Source organism: Phoxinus phoxinus, assembly GCF_949152265.1.
Source record: "Phoxinus phoxinus genome assembly, chromosome: 9".
In the NCBI taxonomy this organism is placed as follows: domain Eukaryota; kingdom Metazoa; phylum Chordata; class Actinopteri; order Cypriniformes; family Leuciscidae; genus Phoxinus; species Phoxinus phoxinus.
In genome coordinates this window covers 7,621,355-7,648,802 of record NC_136884.1, presented here as the reverse complement: position 1 = coordinate 7,648,802, position 27,448 = coordinate 7,621,355, and the positions used below count along the sequence as shown (strand labels likewise).

At 40.6% G+C, this 27,448-nt stretch overlaps 2 protein-coding genes across 7 annotated transcripts in view; one reads left to right on the top strand and one right to left on the bottom strand.

Annotated features, from left to right (window-relative positions):
* Positions 1-202: 202 nt before the first annotated feature.
* On the bottom strand, positions 203-15,205 carry tspan11 (tetraspanin 11). Of its 2 annotated transcripts, XM_079622199.1 has the most exons (9): positions 15,031-15,106; positions 13,170-13,261; positions 10,342-10,533; positions 8,547-8,621; positions 8,241-8,345; positions 7,454-7,615; positions 6,710-6,796; positions 4,187-4,311; positions 203-1,636 (listed from the first exon to the last, which is right to left on the bottom strand). In XM_079622199.1, exons 2-8 carry the CDS (start codon positions 13,254-13,256, stop codon positions 4,234-4,236), a joined length of 786 nt encoding a protein of 261 aa, XP_079478325.1. In that variant the 5' UTR covers positions 13,257-13,261; positions 15,031-15,106; the 3' UTR covers positions 203-1,636; positions 4,187-4,233. The 2 variants fall into 2 exon arrangements, with proteins under 2 accessions (XP_079478325.1, XP_079478326.1); XM_079622200.1 differs by lacking the exon at positions 4,187-4,311 and having other exon boundaries at positions 15,031-15,205.
* The window catches only part of prmt8b (protein arginine methyltransferase 8b), an 18,362-nt gene continuing 5,991 nt past the window's right edge, over positions 15,078-27,448 (top strand). The window contains exons 1-3 of one of the 5 annotated variants that reach the window (XM_079622193.1): positions 15,078-15,242; positions 25,136-25,228; positions 26,271-26,519. In XM_079622193.1, coding sequence (XP_079478319.1) covers positions 25,160-25,228; positions 26,271-26,519 — 318 coding nt within the window. In that variant the 5' untranslated portion in view covers positions 15,078-15,242; positions 25,136-25,159. Of the gene's footprint in view, positions 15,243-24,625; positions 25,229-26,270; positions 26,520-27,448 lie in introns of those variants that run through there. The other 4 variants (XM_079622196.1, XM_079622195.1, XM_079622194.1 and 1 more) reach the window with 4 other exon arrangements.

The window sequence follows — 27,448 nt, the reverse complement described above, 5'->3', positions numbered from 1 at the left end:
TATCCGGATATTCAAGTTATTATCCGGATATGAGTGGCTGCATGTCAATGGGTCTTTGCTAATAGAAAAGCACATGAGCACCGGGTGGATTTTCAATTTAAAGTTGAAGCCGAGTTCTTGTCCTTGAAGAAAGCTTATCCACTTGTGTTTGTCTCCATCTACTGGCTAAAGTATGTCAGTACAAGCAGTCAACAAGAACATGTCAACAAAATACGTTTATTAGAAGTACATTTAAAAAAAAACATTCAATAAACATACAGCCGTTTCAGATAAAGCTCTACTGCCCACAAAAGGATGCAATAGTCTTAAGACAAAGAATTTATGAAGTGAACCCAATGTTATCAAAGCAAATGGTGATATAACATTATGAATATATTCAATCTACAAACACATGAAAGATTAAATATATTATCTCAACTAATGGGATGGTTAAATGCACATTTTAAATCTCAGTCTACAGACTTTCTTGCAGCTCTGATGAGATTGCTAATTTGCACAATGTTTTTACCAACATTTTAACATGTGCATAATCTGTCATTAGCATAAAGCAATTTTATTACATATGGTAATCAGTACAACAGAAAACAAGAATGTTATATTAAATCCTTTTCTTTTTTCCAAACCTTTTTTCCCCCCCAAATGACATTGAAATTCGAAAAGGCCGACGTTGCTGTGGCAACTACATTAAGATTTTGCAGCCGTGATTTGTATTGCAATGCAATGATGGAATAGTGCTCATTCTGGGACTTCATCAATTCAATGAAAGTAAAATCCAGTAAGCATAATATTCAGCCAATCAATCTACCGAGGGATATTACTAAGGTTCAAAAAGCTCCTTCATTTTTTTAAAATGATAGCCATCTAACATGTAGTGTAAAACAATTGGCAGGATTTGCATTAAATGGTTTAGAATTTGCAAACTGATATACAATTCAGGAACAACTAAAGAACAGATCCACAGATTTAAAAATAAGACACTTGCTTCCTGTTTGGCATGTAAACATGATATAAAAACAACAGACATGCTTTCCTCTCTGTTTTAGGACATGACGCCATTTCCCCCCCAGAATATGAATACCAACACTACCTGAAACTTGCTAAACAGTGCGCTATCCACAAGCTACATATATATTTTTAGGAAAATATAATAATAAATGTTCTTCAACCCATTTTTGATGTTGGTCCAGTGTATTTTTGTGCCCGTACGCAGGTTCCCACACCTGTTCGAGTTCTAGCAGCACATTACATACATTTAATATGAGCAAATCAAAACAAATATGTGGTTCATAAAAAAATATTTTGATATATGATATTATAATTTATTAAAGTGAAAAATGTAATTTCTAACTGCCTCCTTGACATCTAAATGACCACAGTGCAATCTTTTTAAAACTGTTAGGATCATAAGGAGGCAACAACAATAGCGACATTTGTCTAAAATGTGGCAAATGAAAGATAATAAAGCCCTCACGTTGATGTAAATGCATTTGGTCATGCAGTTTGAAATGGGCACAGTAGTAAGGCCGTGTATGTGTGTGTTGGAGCGTCAGGAAAGGCATATATACGTCTCCAAGCATCAGTACGGGTCCAGTTTAATTCGCCTGTGCAGGCAACAGGTGAACACCATTCCACATATCTGAAACACACACAGACATAAATAAGAGATCAAAGAAACATTAAAAAGATGATGGGTCCTAGTTAAGATGTCCCTCAGTCTGGTGGACATCTGCCTGGTCAAACGCTCAAAATAATTGGAACAGAATGAGATACTGGCAGGCATTAAGCAGCAGTACATTTCATAAAAAGAGCCCCACCAATAATAGATGTTCGATATTTTATTTAATTTTTTTTTGTTGATTCAAGCAACAAGTGGCCTTGTGTCAATTGTTGAAGCTCTCTTTATAAAAGGTTTGAAGGAAGAGGTGTACAGTTACTATGGAAACAGAGGTGTACGGCAGCCGGTAGCAGTGTTGTTGTAATTGGGTCAATTAGCATGTGTGGGAGTGTGTGTATGTGCACGTGTTTGTACGGAGGCTACAGTGTGTAGGCAGAATCAGAACAGCGGTAACTCTCATAATGAAGAGAGCATACACATTCATTCTCACATTTGAGATTCACACAGGTGAGTTCTGGGAGACGGAGCATTCCTTGTTGTAAAGTTTGCTCGTCTAGCTGTTGTGATCCTGGGAAAAACAGCATCTTTAGGAGATAAAAATATAAGGCTGCAATTCTATGAACTCAGTCTGCAAGTTACAAAAGATAATCTAAAAATATATAGCGTTTCAACATCTAGCCAGGCTTCTTTTTTTTCTTTTTCTATCTCTATGGAAAAAGCAAATCCGAAGACAAATCGGAAGCCAGGTCCTGGGAGGGCTCGTGGTGGGCGATTATTTCTACAAAAATGATGGAGCCTCATCCTACCCACAAACACAGAAATAAACCAGAGCTGGAAGTGCAGCTCAACTCAAGTTTTTCCTTCCCTTAATAATGTTCTACTTTTATAGGAAAAACCATAAACTTTAAATTGGTTAATGTGGAGTTAATTGTAGGGTAAATGAGCATTCATGGCACATGGTTTGTGAGTCTGGTTTATGAGTGTTTTTTGAGGTTTCAAATCAACCTCTGGGAACTCTAATGTTGGTGTCAATGTGTGGTAGTTTATAGACTAATAATGGGGTACATTTAAATGTTAGTTTATAACCAAAAATGACTCAAATATACCAAAGTTAAGATTTAGTAATATCAGTTTTCACCTTTTATATTTAAAACCTACATTTAAACGCTTAAAAAGTATGTAATTTACTTAACCTAATCCCAAAGCCATATACAAATTTTAAGAGTCTTTTGAAGATATTTCACAGAATGTCAAAGCTGCTCTTTTTTCTATTCAAAACGATTAGGGACTTTTATTTGTGCTTGGGGGCAATTAAAAAAAAGTGTTTAAATCATTGACAAAAGAACCAATGTTTGATGTCAACGGGGACAAAATTTAATGAATGTTTATTATATTGGGGACAAAATTGAATGTTTAATATATTATCATTTGTAATTTATTCTTGCAATGAAAAAGCAGAATTTTCAGCATCATTACTCCAGTCTTCAGTGTCACATGATCCTTCAGAAATTTTAATAGGCTGATTTGTTTTAAAAGTTTTAAAGAACCGCGTTTATTTGAATTAGAAATCTTTTGTAACTATGTAAATTACTTTACTGTTACTTTCGATCAATGTAAGCATCCTTGCTGAATAAAAATTTAAATGTTACAGAAATAAATCTATCTGGCCCCAAACTTTTGAACAATAGTGTAAATATGTCTTTAAAATCTTTAAGCAAATGCTGTCATTAGCAAATGTAGAATATAGTGAACAAAATGTATAGACTATTTTATGGTGCTTTTATGCCTCTTGTAATTTTTGGATTTTAACAGCATTAATGTGTGGAAAAGAGCAGCTTAGAAAATCTACAAAATACCTTCCTTTGTGTCCATTTTTCATTTTCAGCTTGAACAAGTTTGGTCTTTCATGCATCCCTCCTCCATGTCATAAAGCACTGAGTGAGAAGCAGCATTACTGCTCTCTGCCAGCACTTCTAATGCTACTCTAGAGGAAAATAAAGCCGGATGAAAGTGGGATTAACTGCACCGGAGAAAGGGACGACAGGCAACAAACTGTGAGATGAGACTTCTATACAATCAGCAGACCTATACAAAAAAACCAAGGGAAAGACAGTCTTTTTTCTGAGCAGATATGTTGACACTTTGAAACTTCTCCTATCCACCAGTCTGAGTCCGCGGGGAGAGATACAATAGACAGGAAGAGAAAAGTCTGAAATAGATCGGACACACTGGGAGTCTCACAGCAGGTTTCAGGTACAAGGTTATATCAGGTCTGCACAGTCCAAGGTGAAAGTTGCTGATTCACAAAAACGCATTTGTAACTGAATGTCTTCAAAATAAAAATGATTTCAAAATACAAATGATTAACATAAAATGTTATTCAGTGCCATTAGTTTTGCTCCTTTTTGCCATGCAGCATTCAGCATGTGTGGTTTAAGAGTGCTGGTGACATGCCAAACACATACACATAAGTCATACAGAAAGCATGAGGTGGACATGAGGTGACAGGAACAAGGCACATCCACATGCGCGCACACACACACACACACAGCATAAACTCAAACCGCCGACCTTCTCATCGCATAGCGGTTCAGGAGTCAAATATTGGCACTAGCCAATCAAACGTCAGAAAAGTCCTCTTCCTCTTCTTTATAAAGCAGATATATAAAGCAGGCAGTCAGCACTGCTCCTATCAACTACAGGACACACACACACACACACACACACACAAACACACACACAAATAGAGACAAAAAGAAAGAGACAGAGAGAGAAAGACAAACAAACCCAAGACACGCTGTAATTTAAGACACACATTACAAATCCCTGAAATACAGTGTTCGCTTCAGATAAAACAATGCACTGATTCTTTTTAACCCTGCCATGTTTATTTCTTAGGTAAAATAATAAGTTAAATGCTGCTTTATTCATTTTATTAATTCGGTTACATAATTCAATGTGTTTTATTGGTTGTATTATTGCAAAATTAAGCTCAATTATTAAATAAATAATCTAATTGTAGAATTAATAGTATTATCTCATAGTTATACATTGATAGATATTGATTTATAAGACATTGACCCCTTGATTTCAGTACATTGTGCTTTTAAGTAACTTCTGTTAGCAGCTTGACTAGTTTACTGTATAGTATTACAAATGATGAGTAGCTTGTAGCTCGGCAAGCAACAGTTTAAAGTATTTCTTCAACACAAACAATTTGTTATGTTATGAAAGTGAACTCTAACGCTCCAGACCCCTGCGGAGCAGCACTGTTTACTGCCATAATGACAGTAATAATGAGAGATCATTGAAGAGGATCAATTTAATTAGCGCTCCCTATATAGAGAGCTGCTTCAAGCCACTTCGAGGCTTTTTGCAGTAAAATCATTACATTAGATTTAACACAGGACTTATTTTTAGTCCCCTAATCACTCCAGAGCTTCACATTTACTGGATGAAATGATCACATGACCAGCAGCTGAGACCTTGATGCTGAAAACGCTGCTCATAATGAAGTACGTATGGTTAGTTTTAGGCATCCACTTAAAACTAGGGAATTTATTAAACAATTTTGACTTACTAAGTGAGACTAACCTCCAGTATACTACGTAATATGCGATACACAGTACAGACTGCATCCTATTCACTACGCATAGTACACAATGCACACGAATAGCTTTTTAGAAGAACAGTGTTCTAACGGCTTGTTAGAACCAAAACTAACGATATTACATTAAAGACATTGATTTTATCACGTCTGGTTAGGGAACTAACACATATTATGCCGACAGCAAACATTTAGATTCATATACATATTAAAAAATGACAAAAACATTTTAAAGCCATATACAACCCACTAAAAAGAGAAGGAGAGGGATAAACTTTTTAAAAACATAATCTATGGTCATTATACATCACTCCCAGCTCCGAGAATCAATATGAGGTCTTAGCTGGAGTCACATTTCAGTGGTGTTTATATACAGAGTTTATTCAAAGGAAACAGATCAATGGCCCTCTGCACCCCTGCAGTGAATGCAGACGCTCACTGTGAGATCTTCTCTTAAAGCTGAGAGCTCTTATCTCGCTTTCTTTCATTTTCTCAAGCCCGCATGCGGTCTCCACCTATTTTTACCCAGCGGGCAGAGCTCCGCGTGACTACCGTGCACATTACCGGTCGAGGGGCAAAATCAGAGTCCATTAAATGATTGCCCTCTGGTCAGTGCATCAGCTATTTTAATGAAAGCTTTCATGTTATTGAACCACATCAGAAGACCTCAATGATCCATTGCTCCTACTGTTTCTCTGAGGTATGCTTCACAGTATTTGGACACACACATCACTGTAAAGTATGCACGTTTTAAATGTTTTGTGGTCAAAGATTTGTGGTCAGTAAATTCTTTTTTTGAAACAAAGAAATGACTTTTTATTCATAAGATCAAAATACACATTTAGAATATTACAAAAGATTTCTATATCAAATAAATAGTGCTCTTTTGAACTTTCTATTCATCCAAAAAATTTACGGTGTCAAAAAGTATCACGATTTCCACAAATATATTTGATAATAATAGATGTTTCTTGAGCCCCAAATGAGGCTATTGAAAATATTACAATGACACTGAAGACTGGAGTAATGGCTGCTGACAACTTAGCTATGCCATCTCAGGAAATAATAATATTTCAAAAATATTACAGTTTTTACTGTATTTTTGATCAAATAAATACAGCCTTGGTTAGCTTAAGAGACTTCATTAAACATTAAAAACCATACCAAACCCTTTTGAATGGTATTACAGACACACACACATATACACACACATTATATATATACACTCTAAAAAATGCTGGGTTATTTCAACCCAATGTTGGGTAAAATATGGACAAACCCAGCCGTTGGGTTAAATTTTTACATAAAATTTTTAACCCAACGTTTGGGTTTGTCCATATTTTACCCAAAATTGGGTTGAAACAACCCAGCATTTTTTAGTGTATATAATATATGTATATATGTGTGTGTGGTAAGTTGAATTTGACTTTTTGTATGAACTATCCCTTTAATTGCGCACCCCACCCGAGGGAGAGGGAGGGGCTTACCTGTAGACAGGCCACGCCTATCCCCACAGCTCCAATGATGAGCAAGTGATCCGCCAGGAACTGCTCCAGTTTCGTGATACAGCCGCCCTGTGAGAGACCACAGCATTATAAACTTCAGTTCATAAATGTACATATCATGTGCTTGACTTTTCAGTGTCAACATGCATGTGTTAAATCGATTAATTTTGCAGACTGATAAAGAGTCACAGATGTATGGGTGAAAGGGAGATGTTTTTAATTGTGTGATTTACAAGACATTATTGTGAATTACTGCCACAACATATCGCATATAGAATGAAACTAATGGCTCTCGATAGGCCTGTAAAACCAATGTAGTAGTGTATTATGTATCACACCGGAGGTCTGTTCCCAAAGAATGAAAGAATACATACAGAGAGCTTGGCAGCAGTTCACTGTAGCGTTACCTCACACTTCACAAGCTCATATATGTTACCAGTCGCACCTGTCTTGCTCACAGCTGTGCTTTCGTAGACTAAATTACTCCCAAGGGCTGTATCAAACACTTCATGATGATATGGTTCACAGGCGCATTGTAGTTCCCACAGACAATGAGGAAGCAACTAAGCATGTGGCAGCTTGGCCTCAAACCACTATGCCACAACAGAACATTAATAGAGTTCTGTGTTTTGTAAAGGAAATGAAGTACAGACGAAAACACACGTATGATCATGTTGAATAAATGTCATGTGGAGGATGATTTGATGTTAACAGTGTCAGACCCACCTCCACCTTGTAGATGTTGGAGGGGTGGTCTCTCTTTCCACACTGAAGCGTGATGGTCTTACAGCAGCTGTCAGGGACCAACCTTTTCTCCGTCTCCGGAGACATGATGATGTACACGCTGTGCATCCAATCAAAAGAGTTGTTGCTCCCGCAGCACTTGAACTGCAAGGTGAAGGTGAGGGAGTTAGGATTGTTTTATAATTAGGATCAGTGCACAAAGTGGTCAAGTATTTAATGTATTTCTATTTTGTTCATAGTAGTGATTTTACATGACGATTAGGGACAGATATTGTGTAGCTCATTCAGTTAAAAAAAAAAAAAAAAAAAACTAGAATATAATACAATTTAAAACAATATTAACTTTGTTTTATTTCTAACAAAAAAATAAAATAAACATTACATTTACATACGTTTAATTATTTAATTGTATGTATGTTATAACAACAAAATAAACAAATGTAATTACAAAAAACGTATTACATTAAAATAAAATAAAATAAAATAGAAATAAAAATATTTATATTTTTGTTTTTACATTAAATAAGTTAAAACTAAAGACTGTTAAATAAAAAAAATGAACATAATAAAAAGAAGCAAAAATAAAATAATTTAAAAAAAGCTACTGGCACTGAATTTTCTACTTGATTAGGATCATTCACATTCTGTTACCATCTCACAAAAATTGCACAAATGTAATACAATATAAAATGTATTTGCCCAAGCCACATACTCTTGTCTTTAGTCTCTAATCTAAGCAAATAAAAGGCTGGGATTTGGAGTTTCTCACATCCTGCTGTAGTCTGTCCACAGACTGAGTGATGCTCTCTTTTCCCGGTTGGGCATAGTTCTCTGTCATCGTCTTGCTCAAGTGCTGCTTCAGCTCTTCACTCAGCTGAGAGAGACCGAAAGAAGAGAAAAAAATGGAGAGAAATGAACAAAAATAAAGAGAGTGAGCAGAAGGCAGTGTCATCACTCAAATGTCTCATCTGTGCCTGTCGAGTACAGCCCTAATACTAGATCCATCATAAACGCAATTGGGAGTTAGTTCTTTAGAGCTTTGTTTTATAACAATACTGACTAAGATTTCACTCACCGCCTGGTAATAAACATAAGCCAGAACACCAGCCACCAGCTCAATGATGAAGATCAGAAGCAGACAGGAGAAGTACTGTAAGAAGACAGGAATACAAATACAATTAATGCAACCAAAATTATATTTATCAGAAAACAGGAAGTCCAGTCATTGCCACTCTAGATATACTATACAAATAAAAAAAAATGCTAATGTCATAATAATCCATGGGAAGCACATACAAAATATCATAATTCCTATTATTCTCATTATTTCAGAAAGTCATGAATGTCAAGGGGACGTTTGTGGTTCCACAACTAAAAAACATTAATTCATAGAAAAAGGAACTGTAAAAACAAATTAAATAATTACATACTTAACAAAAAAAACATAATAGCATCAAAACAAAATGATGCGAGAGATTTTCAAATAAATAAATTTAAGCCATCCTGAATTTGTTTAACTAAATGCTACAATGTCACCTACTGTAGAAGCAACAAACTTACAGTAACTACAGATATTTGGTTCAGAAAATCTTCATTTGCCTTTGTCTTTTTTTTCAGTTTAAATGGCTTCTCTAAAAGAAACAGCACATCAACACTCAAAACGCTTCAAAATATAACAATATTTGGACTGTCATGAGGATAAAGTAAATAAAATTGTTTTTCCAGAAATGTCTTGTTTAGAGCCGGCAGAGGTGGAGACGTCTGCCTGACAAACGAAAATAAAAGACACAGTGACATTTTCCTCAGAGGAAAATAAAACAATAAATGACTAAACCGAAGAAGCTGTCACAGTTTACAGTGGGGGGGAGAGCGAGTGGGTGATAACAACCACAAATCTGCCACAAAACATGTTTTCAGGGAAATATTTTTCGTGGCATAATTAAAATCAAACCCACCAACAAACAATACAATGTTTTCAAGATTACACATAACTCATACTCACCAAGCCTTTGTGCATACACTGATTTCTATTATAATTGCCAAGTGAGTACTGAAGTTCACCTTTAGTTTCCATCACTAATCAGCAGAGTTAAATGTAAGCAAAGAACAGAAATGTTCACATCAAATTATGCGCAGAGGACACTGTAGACCGAACCACAGACGGATTGACAAATTGCCTGTCAAGGTGGACGTGTGTGAGAGATGAATAAACTCACATACTGTATATACACATCAACGCGGCACTTCTCTTCTAGAGGTCGAAAGAAAGGACGGGAAGTCCAATGTAATTTATATAAACACCAACACGAGCACTGAAGCAAATGAAATGAACCTATTCAAGGTTATTCAAACAAATGAACAGCTGTTAACCTTACGCCAGCTGTCGCATGTTGACATTTATGCATATATGTTTTTTTTTCCCAAAATGCAATGCAATGCATTCAGATCAGACCAGAAAGGCAGTATCCTCATTACTAATTCCTACCGAGGTTGGCGCTCCTCCGTAGATTCATACATCGAAGCGAGAGTGGGCTATAAATAGCACTGCTGCAGTGGCAGTCACAACCTTGCTTGTCTCTTTCACTCCCTCCAACAAACAAAAGGTACTATCTTTTTTTTTAAAATGGCGAGAAAGCACATGCCTGTCAGCTCATTAGTCACGGCTGCCATGGAGCCTGTTCTACTTTGTCTGTGGACACTTGGTGCCGCCCACCTCAACTTACAGGCAACAATAACTGAGTTGACCAAAAAAAAAAGACTGGGATCTAAAGCAATTACATCTAATGATTGGAGCACAATGGATAAATTGGCAAAACTGGCAAAATTACAACCTCTCAGTGTGGTCTTTCACATTCATTTGTTCTCCTCACCGTGGACAGACAGCTCCTCTGCTCACGTATGACGGCACAGCAACCCAAGAACCCGGTGACCATCACCAGCCCCCCGGCCAGGATCAGGATGTAGGCGGACACGGCGAATGTACTGGAGGCCAGCAGGCTTAGGTACTCTCCTTTATCCACCAGCGTCCAGATCCCAACACCCATCACCACCCCGCCGCCCATCTGGAAGAGATAATGACACATCACAGGATATCATGGTGCTCCTGCTAATACACTAAGTTCAAAGGGGACAAATAAAACAAAATCAACCTTTTAGAACTCAAACATTATTGTAAATACATTTTAATTGTAATTAAATAAAATGTAAAGTGCCTCTATAATGTTTGTGAGGTCTGGAAAGTTTCAAAGTTCACGATAAATGAAGTTATTTTCTCCCAAAAGAAAGAACCAATTCTGAAATGTAATCTTACTTTCTGCAAAAACCTACATAGGTTCATAACAGATTTGCATAATACCAGCATATGGTCTTCATTGGCTGCCGACAAACAACGTAAACTTTGGCCCGCCCTCAAACACTGTAGTTGTAGCTGAGGACTGGAAGAGTTTGGTTTGTGTTGTCGACAGGACTGGTAGCCAATCAATTCTTATTATAGGCACCTGGGACACAGGAAGTCCTGAGTTTCTGGGGTTATTAACTACGACTTTAATTATTATTTTGAACTAATTTATTAAGGCATATTGAGCCTGTCAGGATGTGCTACCACTGATTTGATACTATGCTGAAAGAAGGACAACCCTTCGGATGAGATATTAAACTGAGGTTATGACTTTCTGGGGTCATTAACCTCTTTAATTATTATTTTGAACTCATTTATTAAGGTTATAGTACATTCTGATGGGCATTTTAAACTAAGCTCCCTGAAGAACTTAAGGTGTGCGAGAGCAAATCCACTTTGCTTTCACTACCAATGAGGACTCTGGCTCGAATTTACCAAGCCATTGTTACTATTCGTATCAATGTATATACACTGATGAAGCCTCTCAGCTGAAATTCAGATATGGTAGGCCTAATGGCCGTTTGGTTTCCTACACACGCTGTAAGTGGTCGACCAATTACAAAAGACTGGGCCATCTGACCAATCAGAGCAGAGTAGGCTCTCGGAAAGGAGGGTTGAGAGAGAGACCGAATCCTTTATCGAATGTTTCATACACCGTGAGAAAAGAGGTGTTGCTGCAATGTATGTTGTGAGAAAGTTCAAATGTTTTTGGACCTTGGATGCATGTAAACCTCTTGTAAGAGACGTCCAAAACAAAATTAGGCTTTTAAAATATTTGTAATAAACTTTTGGACTGTTTTTTAACAGTGTGGAAAGTGGAACTAAGGAGAAAAATTAGATTTAAAAAAATATGATGTGACCCCTTGGATATGCAATAATGGCAGCAAAAAAAAAAAAGTCTTCAAATTAAAGACAAACAATTATGAAAACTCTAGGATTAGACAGATGGCTGAGGACAAACAATGGTGTCATAGTAGCTGGAGTGAGAACATAATGGAATTAATTATAGATATCAAACTGAAACTCCTGTTTCAATTGATAAACAACTATTTCATGTTGTTGGACAGGCTTGACATTATTTAACCAACTCAAATAATCATTAATTTACCCTGAGATTTCAGCACAGGTTCATTATCCACCTGTGTGGTGCTGTGCAACGTAAACACTCCATTAATCTATGCACATACAAACTAATCCACACTATCCGCTTTTTCAGATTGATCCAAGTCGGAAGCAGAGGAACAATTCCAACAAGGCTCTTCCCTTCAACACTCCCAGATCTTTCCTTGACATTCTCCAGTGCCGAACTCAAACAACAGATGTTCCAGATTCCCATTGTCTTTCATGCCCCCTGAGCTGCTTGCATACCACACACAGTGAGGACTTTGTGTTTGAGAGAGAAACTGCGTCTTTACAAAAGTTCTGCATTGAAGGAATCACTAGAGTACTGAATATATTACAGAGGTTATGCTTTAAAAAGTAATAGTTCACCCGAAAATGAAAATGAGTCATTACCTACTCAACCATGTCGTTTCAAACCCACGTGACTCTTTTTTCCCATGGAGCACAAAAAGTGATATAATGAAATTGTGTAAGATGCAGAAAGAAGTACGTATGGACCCCTTTTATGATGCTTTTATGGTGTTTTTTCCCCCTTTTGAAGCTCTAAAGCATTGTAATTGCATAATTTCTCTTTTTGTGTTTTACAGAAGAAAGAAAGCAATACAGGTTTGGAACAACACTAGGGATAGTAAATGAGGACAGAATTTCTGAGGACAATGTGGATAAATGCAGAGGATTGTGCATTCTGGTTGACGGTGTGGTTTCTGACTCATTTCCTGAACTTCTCGTCCAGGATTTATGAAAACATATCTATTTAATGCAGAGAAGTACCTGGCTACAAAAGGTCAATTCAATGAAAGAATACTTTATACCTAGGGATGCTTTTTTTCAGACAGGTTTATTTTTCTCCATTCAGATTTACTCATGTTTTAAAGAAAGAAATTCAACCCTAGAGGGCGCTGTACTTGTTGAGCTCAGGCAGTGGGTGGGAAGAGGAAATGGAGAGGGGGACGAGAACAAGAGAAGGGATGATGGGACAAGACTCAGATTTAAGTTATGAAATCATAACATAACTTAAGTTTAAGTTATGCATTAAGTCACGATAAGACCAGAAATGTGTATTGAGAAAGTACATTTTGATTACATGTTGATGTTTCATGTTAAACACAGCACATTTCGCACGTTGCATGATAGTTATCCAAAGGGGTTTTTAAATACCAAAGTGGATCTCAGACTCACCCAGAACAGGAAGTTGAAAACAAAGAGGAGGTATTTGAGACACACGGTGACCCAGTCGCCCTGCTCATCCTTATACATGCTGCCCATCTTTTCTGTTGGAGAGAAGAGAGAAGAAAAGCAATGGAACACAAAATGAGTTCTCATCAAGTGGTGGATGTTCAGTTTGTCAAAAGGACAAAGAGGAGGAGGTGGGCAGGAGCGTAAACAGGCTTTTGGAAAGATGGCAGTCAAACACTGTTCTTTTCCATGACATGTTAATTAACAGCTGTGGCCCATGGGTTTCTGCCACAGACAGACGACACGCTCCGTCTCAGGCCCTAGTGTGGAGGCGTCGCGTGTCAAAACAGCAGCCATGTATGGCCGATAAAATGAGGGTGTTTGGTTTGAAATGGTGGCAAGCACAACAAAACTACACACAATCCAACCCATTCGGCTGGTTTTAGAAATCCGGAGGACACCGAATGCAGCACCAGATTGGAAAGGTGACTGACATGTTCTGTTCCAAAACACAACATTTGACTGCAGACTTTAGTTTATTAAAAAATCCCTGCTATAATGGGCTTTTTTGCCTAGATTTTCACTGTAGGACCCATCGATTTCTTTTGGATACAGAGGCATAAAGAATTTGTTCAGAATGACTGTGGGGACATATTGATTTGCTGATCACGTGATGTAAATGTATAGAGAAAGCCCTCGCTGTGTGTCAGTAAAGTAATCACTTAAAGTGCTTTTTCTTAAAGGGTTATCTACCTGTATTGAGCAGTAAATACAGATTATTTATGATGCTGATGGACTCCAAATGTAGACATAAGTATACCACTAAATTGGAATTATGATAGTAGAAAATAATGTTTTATTCATTGCATTTGCATTTATTATTCACCTCATTGTGAAGGTCTGTCTGATAAAGATAAACTATCCTCTTATCCACTCTGTTGACAGACAAGTGCTTTGGCTGGGATTTGAGACACATGCATGCTCTGTGTTGTTATGGGTTACTACAAGTATTCAAAGAAGTGTTTCAAGAATTTTAAGTAAGCCTGGTCTACTCTTTTTTTTATTTTTATTTTTTTATACTCAATGAAACCATACAATTTCATTAAAAAAAGTTTCATTATTGAAAGATTTAAAAGGGTTATTTCTAGGTTTCGGTTTGTAGATTATATACTTCTTGAATCTAATGTAGACATTCACTGTAATTTATGTGGTAGCCTAATAGACGTTTAAAAAAATGTAAACAGTTATTTACCAAAAACTACGCCTACATGTATCCAATTAAACACAACATTTAGAGTGAGTATATTAAAGTAAGGCAGTATTTTTCGTTAAAACTAACGACTTTTAAAAACCAGGTAGGCTATAAAGGAAGCTTAAAACCTTTCTTAGTTCTATTTCTACCGCGTTTCACTTTCGCTCTATTTTTTCTCACGGTGGTTTCCTCGCCAACAAACTGACACGCCAGTCGATTCAAAAGCCACGGATGCGATGTGACTATACCGCATGACATTACTCCTCTGAGCATTTAAATAATTAAAATTCACGTTATGCTCCTCCTTCAACACCCCACATACATACAATGAAAGCAATGGTGGTTGTCCCGAAAAAAAAAGAGGACAATGTTGATTCAATCCAGACGAATCTCTTTCTTTCCTCCCCCGGACTTTGACTTTATAGATACTTTCCGCAAAGAGCATCGCGCAGTTGCATTGCGCGCTCATGAACATAAACAAATCAAAACTGCGTGGTGTCATGTAGCTACGTTTTTTTTATATATATATAATTCTGCTCTTATGCCGTGTTTGGGACAAACACCAAAGTCACTTTCCATTGCATAAAGAGAAAACATCGTGTTTAAACTTACCGTAACAGCAGATTGCGGTTGTTTTCCCAAGCGAGGCTTGTTGCTCCGGACTCCGAAGGCGTGTGTGTCCAGTCGGAGCCGGAGGGTCAGCGCAGGATGTGAGGAGGAAATGCAACTACAGCCCGCCCCTTCATTTCATGAGATTAAATACAGCGAGCTGTTCATCTTCAAAGGCTGCCCGTGGACTGAATAACTGTTATTATTGCTTTTAAGTAAGTTGCCTCATTCTCTGGGGGGAAAAATCGATTATTTTTCTGGATTGAATTTGAACTGGGCACTTTTGTCTGCAAATTCTGTTGTAAGTAGTCGTTTGAACAGAATTCTACTGTAAAAACCTGTTGACTCCAATTTTTTTTAGGCCTATGTATTTGAATTGCACGAATTTCCATCCATTTGGATTAGGCTACTTAGTTCTATAAACAAACTAATAAACAATAATATTTTTCTTTCTTGTTTCATTTATGTATGATATGCATAAATAAACAGGTAAATATAGTTTATTAGTTGATTTGAAAGTTTTATATAATTTATTTTATTTATAAAATTGATGGAAGTTTTATACTTTAAGATCATAAATAGTAAATTTAGGTCTAAATATTTGTAAGTGTTTAAATAAACAGTGTTAGGAGGAGTAACACATAAGTAACGAGTAAAGTAACGCATTACTTTTATATTTACAACAAAATACCTGAGTTAGTTTTTCAAATAGGTAACAGGTTTCTTTGTTTTACCATTTATTGACACCACTCCTGTCCCCATGTTGAGAGAACATGTGCGATGTGTTGTGCCCTATGTGAACATGATGGTTATTGTAGCCTACTAAATATAAGAATGCATTTACTCATCTCATGTGCACAAAAACAGATTCTGTGTCATAATCACTGGAGACTGAAACTGAAAGCAGTTGCAGGCGATATTTATTAAGACAGGGTGGCAGTACAAACAGATGGAACAGTGACGCAGGGACTAGATGGTCAGGATCCGTGATGATGTGCGATGGTGAGGTGACGGTGAGAAGACAGGTAATCCAGACACGTAACGCGAAGACAGGAACACGGCTGGAACAAGGCAGGAACAGGACACCGGAACACCAACACGAACAACATCAAACAACGATCTGACAATGAGAGGAGATAAGCAGTGAGTATATGTAGAGTGGTGAGATTGCCCGCAGCTGGTGAAGTGATGATGATGAACAGCTGGAGCGGATCAGGTAATGTCAACATTCACGCCCACAAACCCACGCGCTCACACAACCACGCGCTCACACCACAACATAAACACGAGACTAGAAGGAACAGAGAAAACGTCTACCGTGACAGTACCCCTCCTCCTAAGAACGCCTCCTGGCGTTCCCAGACTCCCTTACCTGTCGATTGTAATCATCGATAAGGGAGTGATCCAGGATGTCTCGAGCAGGAACCCAACTTCTCTCCTCCGGACCGTAACCTTCCCAGTCCACCAAGTACTGAAATCCGCGTCCCCTCCGCCTAGAGTCCAGAATACGGTTAACCGAATATGTGGTCTCCCCATCTACGAGACGCGGTGGAGGAGGAACCGGGACAGGCGGATTAATGTGAGAATGAAACACGGGTTTGATTTTGGATACATGAAAGGCGGAATGGACCCTCCTGTACGCGGGAGGTAGCTTGAGGCGGACTGCCACTGGACTAATGATTTTAGTGACAGTAAACGGGCCAATAAATTTGGGTGCAAGCTTATTAGAGACGGTGCGCAAAGGAATGTTCTTAGTTGAAAGCCACACTTTTTGACCCACGACGTATACGGGAGGCTTTGACCTGTGGCGATCGGCCTTGGCCTTGGTGCGCGCCCCCACCTGGAGTAGAGTCTCACGGGCTCTAGTCCAGGTGCGGTGACACCTCTGAACGAAGGCGTGAGCGGAGGGAACCGCAACCTCGGATTCCAGACTGGGAAAAATAGGTGGCTGGTAACCTACACTACACTCAAACGGAGATAGGCCCGTGGCCGACACTGGCAACGTGTTGTGGGCGTACTCCACCATAGAGAGTTGTTGGCTCCATGAGGAAGGATTCTTGGATACCAAACATCGCAACACTCTCTCCAAATCTTGGTTGGCCCTCTCGGTTTGGCCATTGCTCTGGGGGTGAAACCCCGACGAAAGACTAACCGTCGCCCCCAGTAATCTACAAAACTCTCGCCAAAATTTGGACACGAACTGGGGTCCCCTGTCGGAAACCACGTCAATCGGAAGGCCATGTAAACGAAAGACGTGATCAACGACCGCTACCGCTGTCTCCTTAGCTGAGGGTAATTTGGGTAAGGGAACAAAATGGGCTGCCTTCGAGAACCGGTCCACCACAGTTAAAACCACTGTGTTCCCCTGAGAGGGTGGGAGGGCGGTAACAAAATCTAGAGCGATATGGGACCAGGGTCTCGAAGGAACCGACAGCGGCTGAAGTAACCCATCTGGAGGTCGATTGGAAGTCTTACCAGTGGCACAAACCGAGCAAGCCAAAACAAAATCGTGAATGTCGCGAGCCATACGAGGCCACCAGAATCGTTGCCTGACTAAAAAACTAGTACGATTAACTCCTGGATGGCACGCCACGTTGGAGCCATGACCCCACTGGATAACGTCAGACCGTAATCCCTCCGGCACAAACAAACGATTCGGTGGACACCCGGGCGGAGGCGTTACCCCTTCCAGGGCGCTCTTGACCCTCGACTCGACCTCCCATGAGAGTGTGGAGATGAATAGAGTCTCCGGCAAAATGCACTCGGGAGTAACCGGGCGTTCGGAAAAATCAAATATACGAGATAACGCATCGGGTTTGATGTTCTTAGAACCCGGACGATAAGAAAGAGAAAAATCAAAACGACCGAAAAAAAGTGCCCACCGAGCCTGCCTGGAGTTCAATCTTTTAGCAGTTCTGATGTACTCTAGGTTCTTGTGATCAGTCCAGACGATAAAAGGTACCCCCGCACCTTCTAACCAGTGGCGCCATTCCTCCAACGCTAACTTAACTGCCAACAACTCTCTGTTACCAATGTCGTAATTACGTTCGGCAGGAGACAACCGGTGAGAAAAAAACGCGCACGGATGCATCTTGTCGTCTGCAGGGGAGCGTTGGGACAACACTGCGCCTACTCCCACCTCTGACGCGTCGACCTCCACCACGAACTGACGTGAGGAATCAGGGGCGACAAGAATGGGGGCTGAAACGAAGCGGCCTTTCAGTTTAGCAAACACGGCCTCGGCCGTGTCTGACCACCTGAACGTAGTTCTGGGGGAGGTCAAGGCAGTCAGAGGTGCGACTAGTTGGCTGAAGTTGCGAATAAAACGCCGATAGAAATTGGCAAACCCCAGGAACCTCTGCAGGGCCTTGCGAGAGTCCGGGCTTGGCCAATCTATCACAGCCTTGATCTTCTCAGGGTCCATCCGCATCCCTTCAGACGAGACGATGTACCCTAGGAAAGGAACAGACTGTGCATGAAAATCGCATTTCTCCGCCTTGACAAAAAGCCCATTCTCTAACAACCTCTGAAGCACTCGTCTGACGTGTTGCACATGTTCCTGGAGAGAAGAAGAAAAAATCAATATGTCATCCAGGTAGACATATATGAACTGATCGATCATATCTCGCAACACGTCATTGACCAGTGCCTGGAAAACTGCCGGGGAGTTGGACAGCCCGAACGGCATAACCAAATATTCAAAGTGCCCCCTGGGGGTGTTAAAGGCAGTTTTCCACTCATCTCCCTCCCTAATGCGAACCAAATGATAAGTGTTACGCAAATCCAATTTTGTGAAGACAGACGCTCCCTGCAACCTCTCGAAGGCTGAAGACATCAGCGGCAAAGGATAGGTATTCTTTACCGTGATGTTATTCAACCCTCGGTAATCAATACAAGGTCGCAGAGAACCGTCTTTCTTCCCCACAAAAAAGAATCCCGCCCCCGCTGGAGAAGAGGAAGGGCGGATGAACTTGGTTGCTAGAGAATCAGAAATATATTTCTCCATAGCCTCCCTTTCTGGTCTAGAAAGTGAATAAATCTTGCCCTTAGGCGGAGACTTACCTGGCAGTAAATCTATAGCACAGTCATAGGGACGATGCGGAGGGAGAGAAGCAGCACGAGACTTACTGAACACTTCCTTCAGGTCCAGATACTCTGCGGGCACGTTAGACAAATCCCCTGCTTCCTCCTGAAAAACAGAAACAGGAACAGACGAACAAGCAGAAACAAGACAGGACTTATGACATTCCTTGCTCCACTCCAGCACAGTCTTATGATGCCAGTCTATACGGGGGTTATGCTTAATGAGCCAGGGATGTCCAAGGACGACGGGTGCAAGGGGTGAATCCATAATGTAAAATGAAATGGTCTCTGAATGATTGCCGGAAGTGATGATAGTGACATCCACGGTGGACAGGGAAATGGTGGGAAGCTCTTGTCCATTGAGTGCATTAACTGTAATCCTGTGAGTGAGCGGTCTGAGTGGAATCTGGAGTTCCCGTGCAAAAGAGTGATCCATAAAATTACCTTCGGCCCCAGAGTCCAGAAGTGCTCGACAGTCGTGCTGGTGGACTGACCATCTAAGTCTTACCGGGAGGAGCGTGGAGGTAGATGTGGTCGTAGATGAGGTCTTCCTGGCGGAGATCCCACCCGATAGTAGCCTCAAGTTTACTATCGGGCTTGACCTTTTACCGGGCAGTTGTAAGCATAGTGTCCCGTACCTCCACAATACAGGCAAAGGCCCTGGGACCTCCGCCTCTCCTTCTCCTCCCGGGAAAGCCGAGCTCGACCCACCTGCATGGGTTCCGGATCGGGGATGAGACTGACCGCGTCCCTCCTGTTGGATCTCTCGCCCTCAGCTCCTCCGATGGGTCGGGTAGACGGACTCCGGCGCTCGACCATGGACAGTCGCGCGTCCACCCGCAGTGCTAGATCCACGAGCCCGTTCAGAGTGGTAGGAAGGTCCAGGGCGTAGATTTCCTTCTGGACGCGGTCAGCCAACCCATGCAGGAACATGTCCCACTGCGCCTCCTCGTTCCATCCACACTCCGCCGCCAGAGTCCGAAATTCGATCGAGAAATCGGAAACAGATCTCTCCCCTTGGCGCAGCTCTGCCAGGGTCCTGGCAGCCTCTCTTCCTGAAACAGCACGGTCAAACACCTTCCTCATCTCGGCGGCGAGGGCCTGGAACGAGGCGCAGCATGGGTTCTGGTTCTCCCACACCGCCGTTCCCCACAGCGCCGCCTTCCCAGTCAGCAGGGTCAACACAAAGGCCACCCGGGCTTGTTCAGTACTGAAGGTATGAGGTTGAAGAGCGAAGTGCATTGAACAGCGTTGGAGAAATGATCTGCAAAAAACTGGCTCACCGGCGTATGACTCTGGTACAGGTAGGCGGGGCTCTGACTGGGAGGGGCGCGCTGGAGCTGGTGGAGGAACGGCCGGTGTGGGCGGCGCAGCAGGACTCTGTAGGCGTTGGATCTGCTGGGTGAGCTCGGACACCTGCGTCACCAACGCTTGTACTGCGCGACCCGTATCCCCGATCTCTCGTTGTTGAGAATCCATTCTTTGGACGGTGTGATGGATGAAATCTTCCAAAGATCCCGAAGACACGCCCGCTGCTTCCATTCCTTGGTCAGATCGTTCTGTCATAATCACTGGAGACTGAAACTGAAAGCAGTTGCAGGCGATATTTATTAAGACAGGGTGGCAGTACAAACAGATGGAACAGTGACGCAGGGACTAGATGGTCAGGATCCGTGATGATGTGCGATGGTGAGGTGACGGTGAGAAGACAGGTAATCCAGACACGTAACGCGAAGACAGGAACACGGCTGGAACAAGGCAGGAACAGGACACCGGAACACCAACACGAACAACATCAAACAACGATCTGACAATGAGAGGAGATAAGCAGTGAGTATATGTAGAGTGGTGAGATTGCCCGCAGCTGGTGAAGTGATGATGATGAACAGCTGGAGCGGATCAGGTAATGTCAACATTCACGCCCACAAACCCACGCGCTCACACAACCACGCGCTCACACCACAACATAAACACGAGACTAGAAGGAACAGAGAAAACGTCTACCGTGACATTCTGTATTCCGAAAAAAATAATACAAATAGTAGGCTAATAATAATTAATGCAAACTCAGAATACGCAAAACCAGCAATAATGAAAATATGTTGAATAAACTTTATGTAGCCTATTTAATCTCACTTTATTAACCTTTGTCTTTGCTGCTGACATTTACTTGAGTGCTGTACTTAGCCCTTCACTTTTGTTCTGAAAACTTTTTACTTTAACTTACTTTGAAAGACATTGTACGTTTTACTCTACTACATTTCTGTCAATGTCCTTGAGTAGAAAGTAGTAATGTCAGTCAGGGGATGATTTTGGTTGCAGGGGTTGCATTTTGATTGGAAGTGAAAGTCGGGTTGACGTCGGATTGACGTCATCATAACCCGGCGTCGGATTGACGTCAACAGTCAACATCCTACGTTGGATATTGGTTGGAAATGAAAGTCGGTTGACATCAGAACCTGACTGATGTTGGTTTCTGACGTCAACCCGATTTTCATTTTCAACCACAATACAACGTCTGTCCAACGTTGGAGATTAACGTCAATCTGACGTTGGATTCTGACATCAACATGATTTTCATTTTCAACGGGTTTGGTCTTCTAAATGCGAAGTTTTGTCATTGTTTTGGAGCACACTTGTAAACGTTGTTCATAGCAGTTTTTTAGAGCCATGTGCAAGTATAGATTTGTCATAAATCTTCTTTTAATTATTTTAAGTACATCAGTCAATTTCCCCCAGTTGTGATGAAAGCCAGGACAAAGCAGGGACAAAGTAAATTAAGCTTCCGAATGCATCTCAATAATTCACTTTCACATAATCTTTCACGATATGGAAATAATACTGACAGTTTCTTGATGCATGCTGCTTGACTTTCAGTTGCCTCTCTGTTCGAACTTAAACTCTCTGCCCTCTTGCACACAGAAGTTCCTCTGTGTGCCTTTCTCTTTCAAACCTCAATCCCAGTAACCTAATAAAGTCAAAAGCCCATTAGGAGAACACACGCCGCCATAGGCAGCGGATATGAGCCGCAGTCGCAGTTTTCCAGCTGAAACAGCGTTAAAGAGGAAAATGGTATCCATCATGTCTGAATTAATGGAAAGAGTCTACCGAGAGAGCGACAAAGCCACTCAAAGTGAGAAATGTCATCGCTAATCTGTATTCTGGCTCTGTTAGGTCTCCTAATGGAAAAGAACACAAACTCATTGAATATGAGATTTAAGTTCTGCCTCTTCTATCTCAATTTTCCTGATAAAACGTCTGGTGATTGACAACTGACTGCAAAGTTTTCATTCAGGGAATCAAATCTGAGCCAAATCAGATGGAAATCCAAGCGGAGACATCGGGGACAACAAACATGCAAGCAACGGGAAGATGGCAAGAAAAGATGACATTAACAATGCAGCAGATGACAGAGAACTTTGAAAAGGAACTCGGCCTATTGAACTGTTGTTTATCCTTTTGAATTTGACTCATTGTGATTCCCACCTGGTTCTGTCTGGCTTTCTCTGTCACTCCCCTGTTATTTTATTGTTGTGTCCTCTTGTTGTCCTCAGTTCTGAGCTATAAACTCACGGTGGACGGCAAGAGTTTGTGTGTATATGTTGTGCGAACACGAACAGGCACATGAAAATGACTAACTGGATAGTGAAAAGGACCAAAAGAAGGACAAAAGAAACCCACTGACCCACACACACACACACACTTCCTCCATGAAGTCTCAGAAAAGTCTCTTTTATTTAGCAGAACGGCAACAAGGCAAAGGACGATCCTGCTGTTTTAGGACCGTTTCAAGACAGATAAACACTTTCGACCAAAAAACAAACCATTTCTATTTGGTCATTTCTTGAAAAAAAAAAACTCAGAAAAAAATATGTGCGATTGAAAGGATATTTACTTGACGCAAACTGTCTCAATGCCAGAAACCGTGTTGGGCTTATTTAAATTCAGAAAATAATTTTTGTTTTGCTGTCCGCTGCCCACATTTTCTCCTGGATATGTTTTAAGCCTGTGTGTGTGTGTGTCTGTGTAGTGTGTGTGTCTGTGTGTGTGTGTGTGTGTGTGTGTGTGTGTGTGTGTGTGTGTGTGTGTGTGTGTGTGTGTGTGTGTGTGTGTGTGTGTGTGTGTGTGTGTGTGTGTGTGTGTGTGTGCGTGTGTGTGTGTGTGTGTGTGTGTGTGTGTGTGTGTGTGTGTGTGTGTGTGTGTGTGTGTGTGTGTGTGTGTGTGATTGACAGTGTATGGTGTTGTGGTGCCGAGTGTGTGGTATTACTCAGCATGCGTGGGCATCCGTCCTTCAGTGTTATACATGAGCAGCCCGTGTGTTGGAAGTCCTCTCAGCAGGATACAATAGAGCGTACCTTTATTTCGGTCTGGTAGATCACACCACGAGCTCCATTACTGAGTGCTCTGATTGAGTTTGTTTATCGTGTTGACATTTCAGTGCTGGGAAAATATGATTTTCATTGATGACCCTTGCTAATTCCACATGTTTTCAAATATTTAGATGGATCGAGAGGATATTGGCCTTTAAACTCATAGTGTGAGTGAGTGTGTGTGTGTGTGTGTGTGTGTGTGTGTGTGTGTGTGTGTGTGTGTGTGTGTGTGTGTGTGTGTGTGTGTGTGTGTGTGTGTGTGTGTGTGTGTGTGTGTGTGTGTGTGTGTGTGTGTGTGTGTGTGTGTGTGTGTGTGTGTGTGTGTGTGACAGAGAGAAAGAGAGTATGTTCTGGCCAGGACTGCCTCCCACATTAGCTCCTGGGATTACAAAAGCAGATGAGTGGGTGGCATGTAAAAACAACGAGGGGGCCGTTGTTCGACTCCAAAACTAGAATCACACATTATAGACACATGTGAACTCAAACCACATTAGATTGGCACAGACAACAGCTGTTGGTAAAGTTTTGTCAGTGGTAACCGTATGAATGAAGATTTCCTGCTAAATTTATTGGGGCAGGGTATTATGCTGCAAACATAAGACAAAATATATAAATGGATGTGTAATTATACGTATATGTTACCAAAAAAGCACAATGTAGCAATACAATAAAGCAAATCCAATTAGGATAAACTGATAAAATAATGTTTATCAGTTATCATAAGATTAGCTTAAATCAAACACATTTATGACTACTTTGTGGCTTCATGAGAAATGGCTGTGACAAATGCAAAGTTCATTGCATTTAGTTATGTTTTATATCTTGGGTCTATTTTTCATAAGGAACATTTAGCAATAATCACGTTATTAAGTTTGAAATGTAAAATGTGTGTTGAAAACGAGGAATATTCATCAACCTGAATACTTGCGTTAGCAACGAACGCCAAGGTCATTGGTTAAGATGTGCTTTGAAAGTAATGTAATAGCTTTGAATAAAAGCGCATACAGTGCAAAAGTACGTGTTTGTCTGAAAAGTTACAGCCTTGGAATGGATTGAAAGCCGTGTGTCCTTTATTTGGAGAAAGTGGAGGTGCGATACTTATGTGGGAGGCACTAATTCAGCTATACTGATATCGCTCCAGTTCTGCACTCGCTGCGCTCGAGTTCAGTCACAGTCTTTCAACTCCAACTTTCAGCGCGAACCAGACGCACTTGACTGACCTCAACGCGACCAAGTGGACAGCTAGGATTCGATGACTTATTGCGAACTGAAAAACAATGGATCATCGTGTTAAACTGAAGTAAAAGATGCGTTCTGATCTGTCAGGCTATAGGTAACGGCGATGCGCAGCGGCAGGTGATGTGGATGCTGACGCGTCGTGGCTCAACTGGTCTCCAAGTGGTGCTTAGCACCTCTGGAGGAACTTTTGCGCGATGGGCTTTCAGTAGAAGTCGGTACTATGGAGTTAAGGGACTATCTAAGAAGTCTTTATGACATATTCCCTATTAGTTTCCTTTTAGCTATTTATTGTTTATCTAACGCAACTGTGGAAATTAACAAATGTGTCGTTTTAAAGCGCAAACCGAAATTTACGTATTGCAGTACGTTTTAAAACTTTTATAGGACATTTAGTGCCGACACTTGCCTTTATCTAGTTAATCCGGATCCCGTTGGCTCGCATGGGACTGAGGCACTCATCGCGGTGCCTGCTCCTGCGGAGAAAGATGGCGGATGCGGAGAGCTCGGAGGTAAGTCAAAGATTCCTTAAGTTATGCATAATACATCAATGCTCGTCCAAACATTCATATGCACACTTGTAAATCGCATGTGATTAATTATAGTCGTTCATATGTGTGCTTATAGTGCATGATCGCGTAAAATGACGCGCTGGTTTGGAGGTCATACAAATCAGTGCCCGGTGATGTGTGACTATGCAGGCTAAAGAACAGCGAGATCCAGAGCAGAACACGTCCAGTTCCCTCGTCTTGAAAGAATCCGATCACACACCACACCAAATGCTGAATACAGAGGTTTATAGGCTATCAAAATGTTTACTGCGAGTAGGTTGCATAAAGATTAAGCGGATGTCTGATGCAAGATGCCTTTTAGAAACTCGAACACAATAAATTAGCCTACTGTACGATAAAGTACAGTAAAGTTAGTCGTGTGCGTGCTGAATACCACTCAATTCCTCTTTTATACTTTTATATAGTCTATTGGGTCATCGCGAGACGGCTGAGCGCTGTCCTTGGTGCTGCAGTATCCCCCCCTCCCCCCCGGGCTAATTAGCATATTCACCTTTGCATGCCTGATTTAAACGTCGACGTTGATAGTTAGTGCACTAAATATTAGAAGCCCTGAAAAGCAAGGTAAAAAAAAATCACAAGATGAAACACATTTATGTTACTGAGTCCATCTAGCCTATTTTTACAAAACTGTTTTAACATTTATCACATGAAAAAAAAAAACTTGAATCATCAAATGAAACATTAAAAAAAGTATTTACAGAAAATATAAGTCTTTACGATATTTCGTTTTGTTCACTGTCATTTTCTTCTTCAAATGTGTTTTTTCAATGTATTTTTTAACAGATAAATGAATAAATTGTTCGTATAGCTCACACCGTAGGACATAGCAATACTAAGGTCATGGGTATGATTCCTAAAGAGTGCATAAACTGATTAATGTATACCTGAACTGTCTGCCAAACGCATAATTACACTCATTAAATCCAATAATTGGTTATGTACAGAGAGCCATTGCAGATTATTTTACCGTTGACTTTACCAGCAGCGCCAGCAGCAGCAGCAGCAGCAGCAGCATATTTCCAGTGTTCCCTCGTCCCAGGCCTTGCAACCTTCTCCGCTACCAAAGCCAGTGACCTCCGCTCATCATGTTCCACACCCCCCACACACACCACATGTCTCTGCACTGTCTACCGGTTCGGGACGAGGCAAAATGGCCAAGCTACTCAACCCAGAGGAGATGACATCAAGGGACTACTACTTTGACTCCTATGCCCACTTTGGAATTCATGAGGTAATCGAAGCTCCAGTTCAGATGGTTTTACCATCTAGTATGGGAGTTGGTGAAGTATGCTAGTCTAAGATGAAAATGTTATCTTGTTCACTATCGAGGACAGGAAGATGTTTCTGCTAAAGAACTTTTATCACGTGCAGCTGATGATAAGAACATACTTAAATTTGTCACTGAAACCCTTTTCTAACCTCATTGAAGAAGAAGTGAGAGAACCCGCACATTTAGAGCATGAGGGTCCAATTGGATCTGTCTGCAGATAACAGAGTTCTTGATAACACAGAGAAAAAGAAGGACAAGAGTAAGAGGGAGAAAGAGAGAAAGAAAAGGAAAGAGAATTGGAGCGGAGGGAGGGGGTGCTTGGGAAGATGTGTATCAGTTAATCCCAGCAGGATAAATGGAGACCTGTCTCTATAAAAAGAATCCTGGAGACACTGCGCTTTGTGTCCTATATATTGTCCTCCATAGCACAGTCCAAGAGAAAAGGTCCAGAAATGAGGGATAAAAGTCATGGACTCATAAGGACATCTCAAATGCATCAGTCGAATATGTGCAGCAATATACAGATCAAATGTTTGGTGTCAGTAAGATAAAAAAAATGAATACAACAAGGATTGTCAAAGTAAAGACAATTATAATGTTATAAAATTCTATTTCTAATAAATGTAGTTTTTTTTTAAACTTGGTAACGCTTTATTTAGATTCGGTTGACTATAAGTAACGTTGCACATGTCCCCCAAAATACATTCTACTGACTTTAAGTAACTTTGCAAGTACATCAACTTACGTACGCGAACCCCTTATTCTACTAACCCTGCCCCTAACAGTTTACTAATACTCTAATGAGAGTTAGTTGACATGTAGGTGCAACGTTACTTATAGTCAACAGAATGTTTAAAGGGAACCATCAAAATAATATATTTGCTACCGTT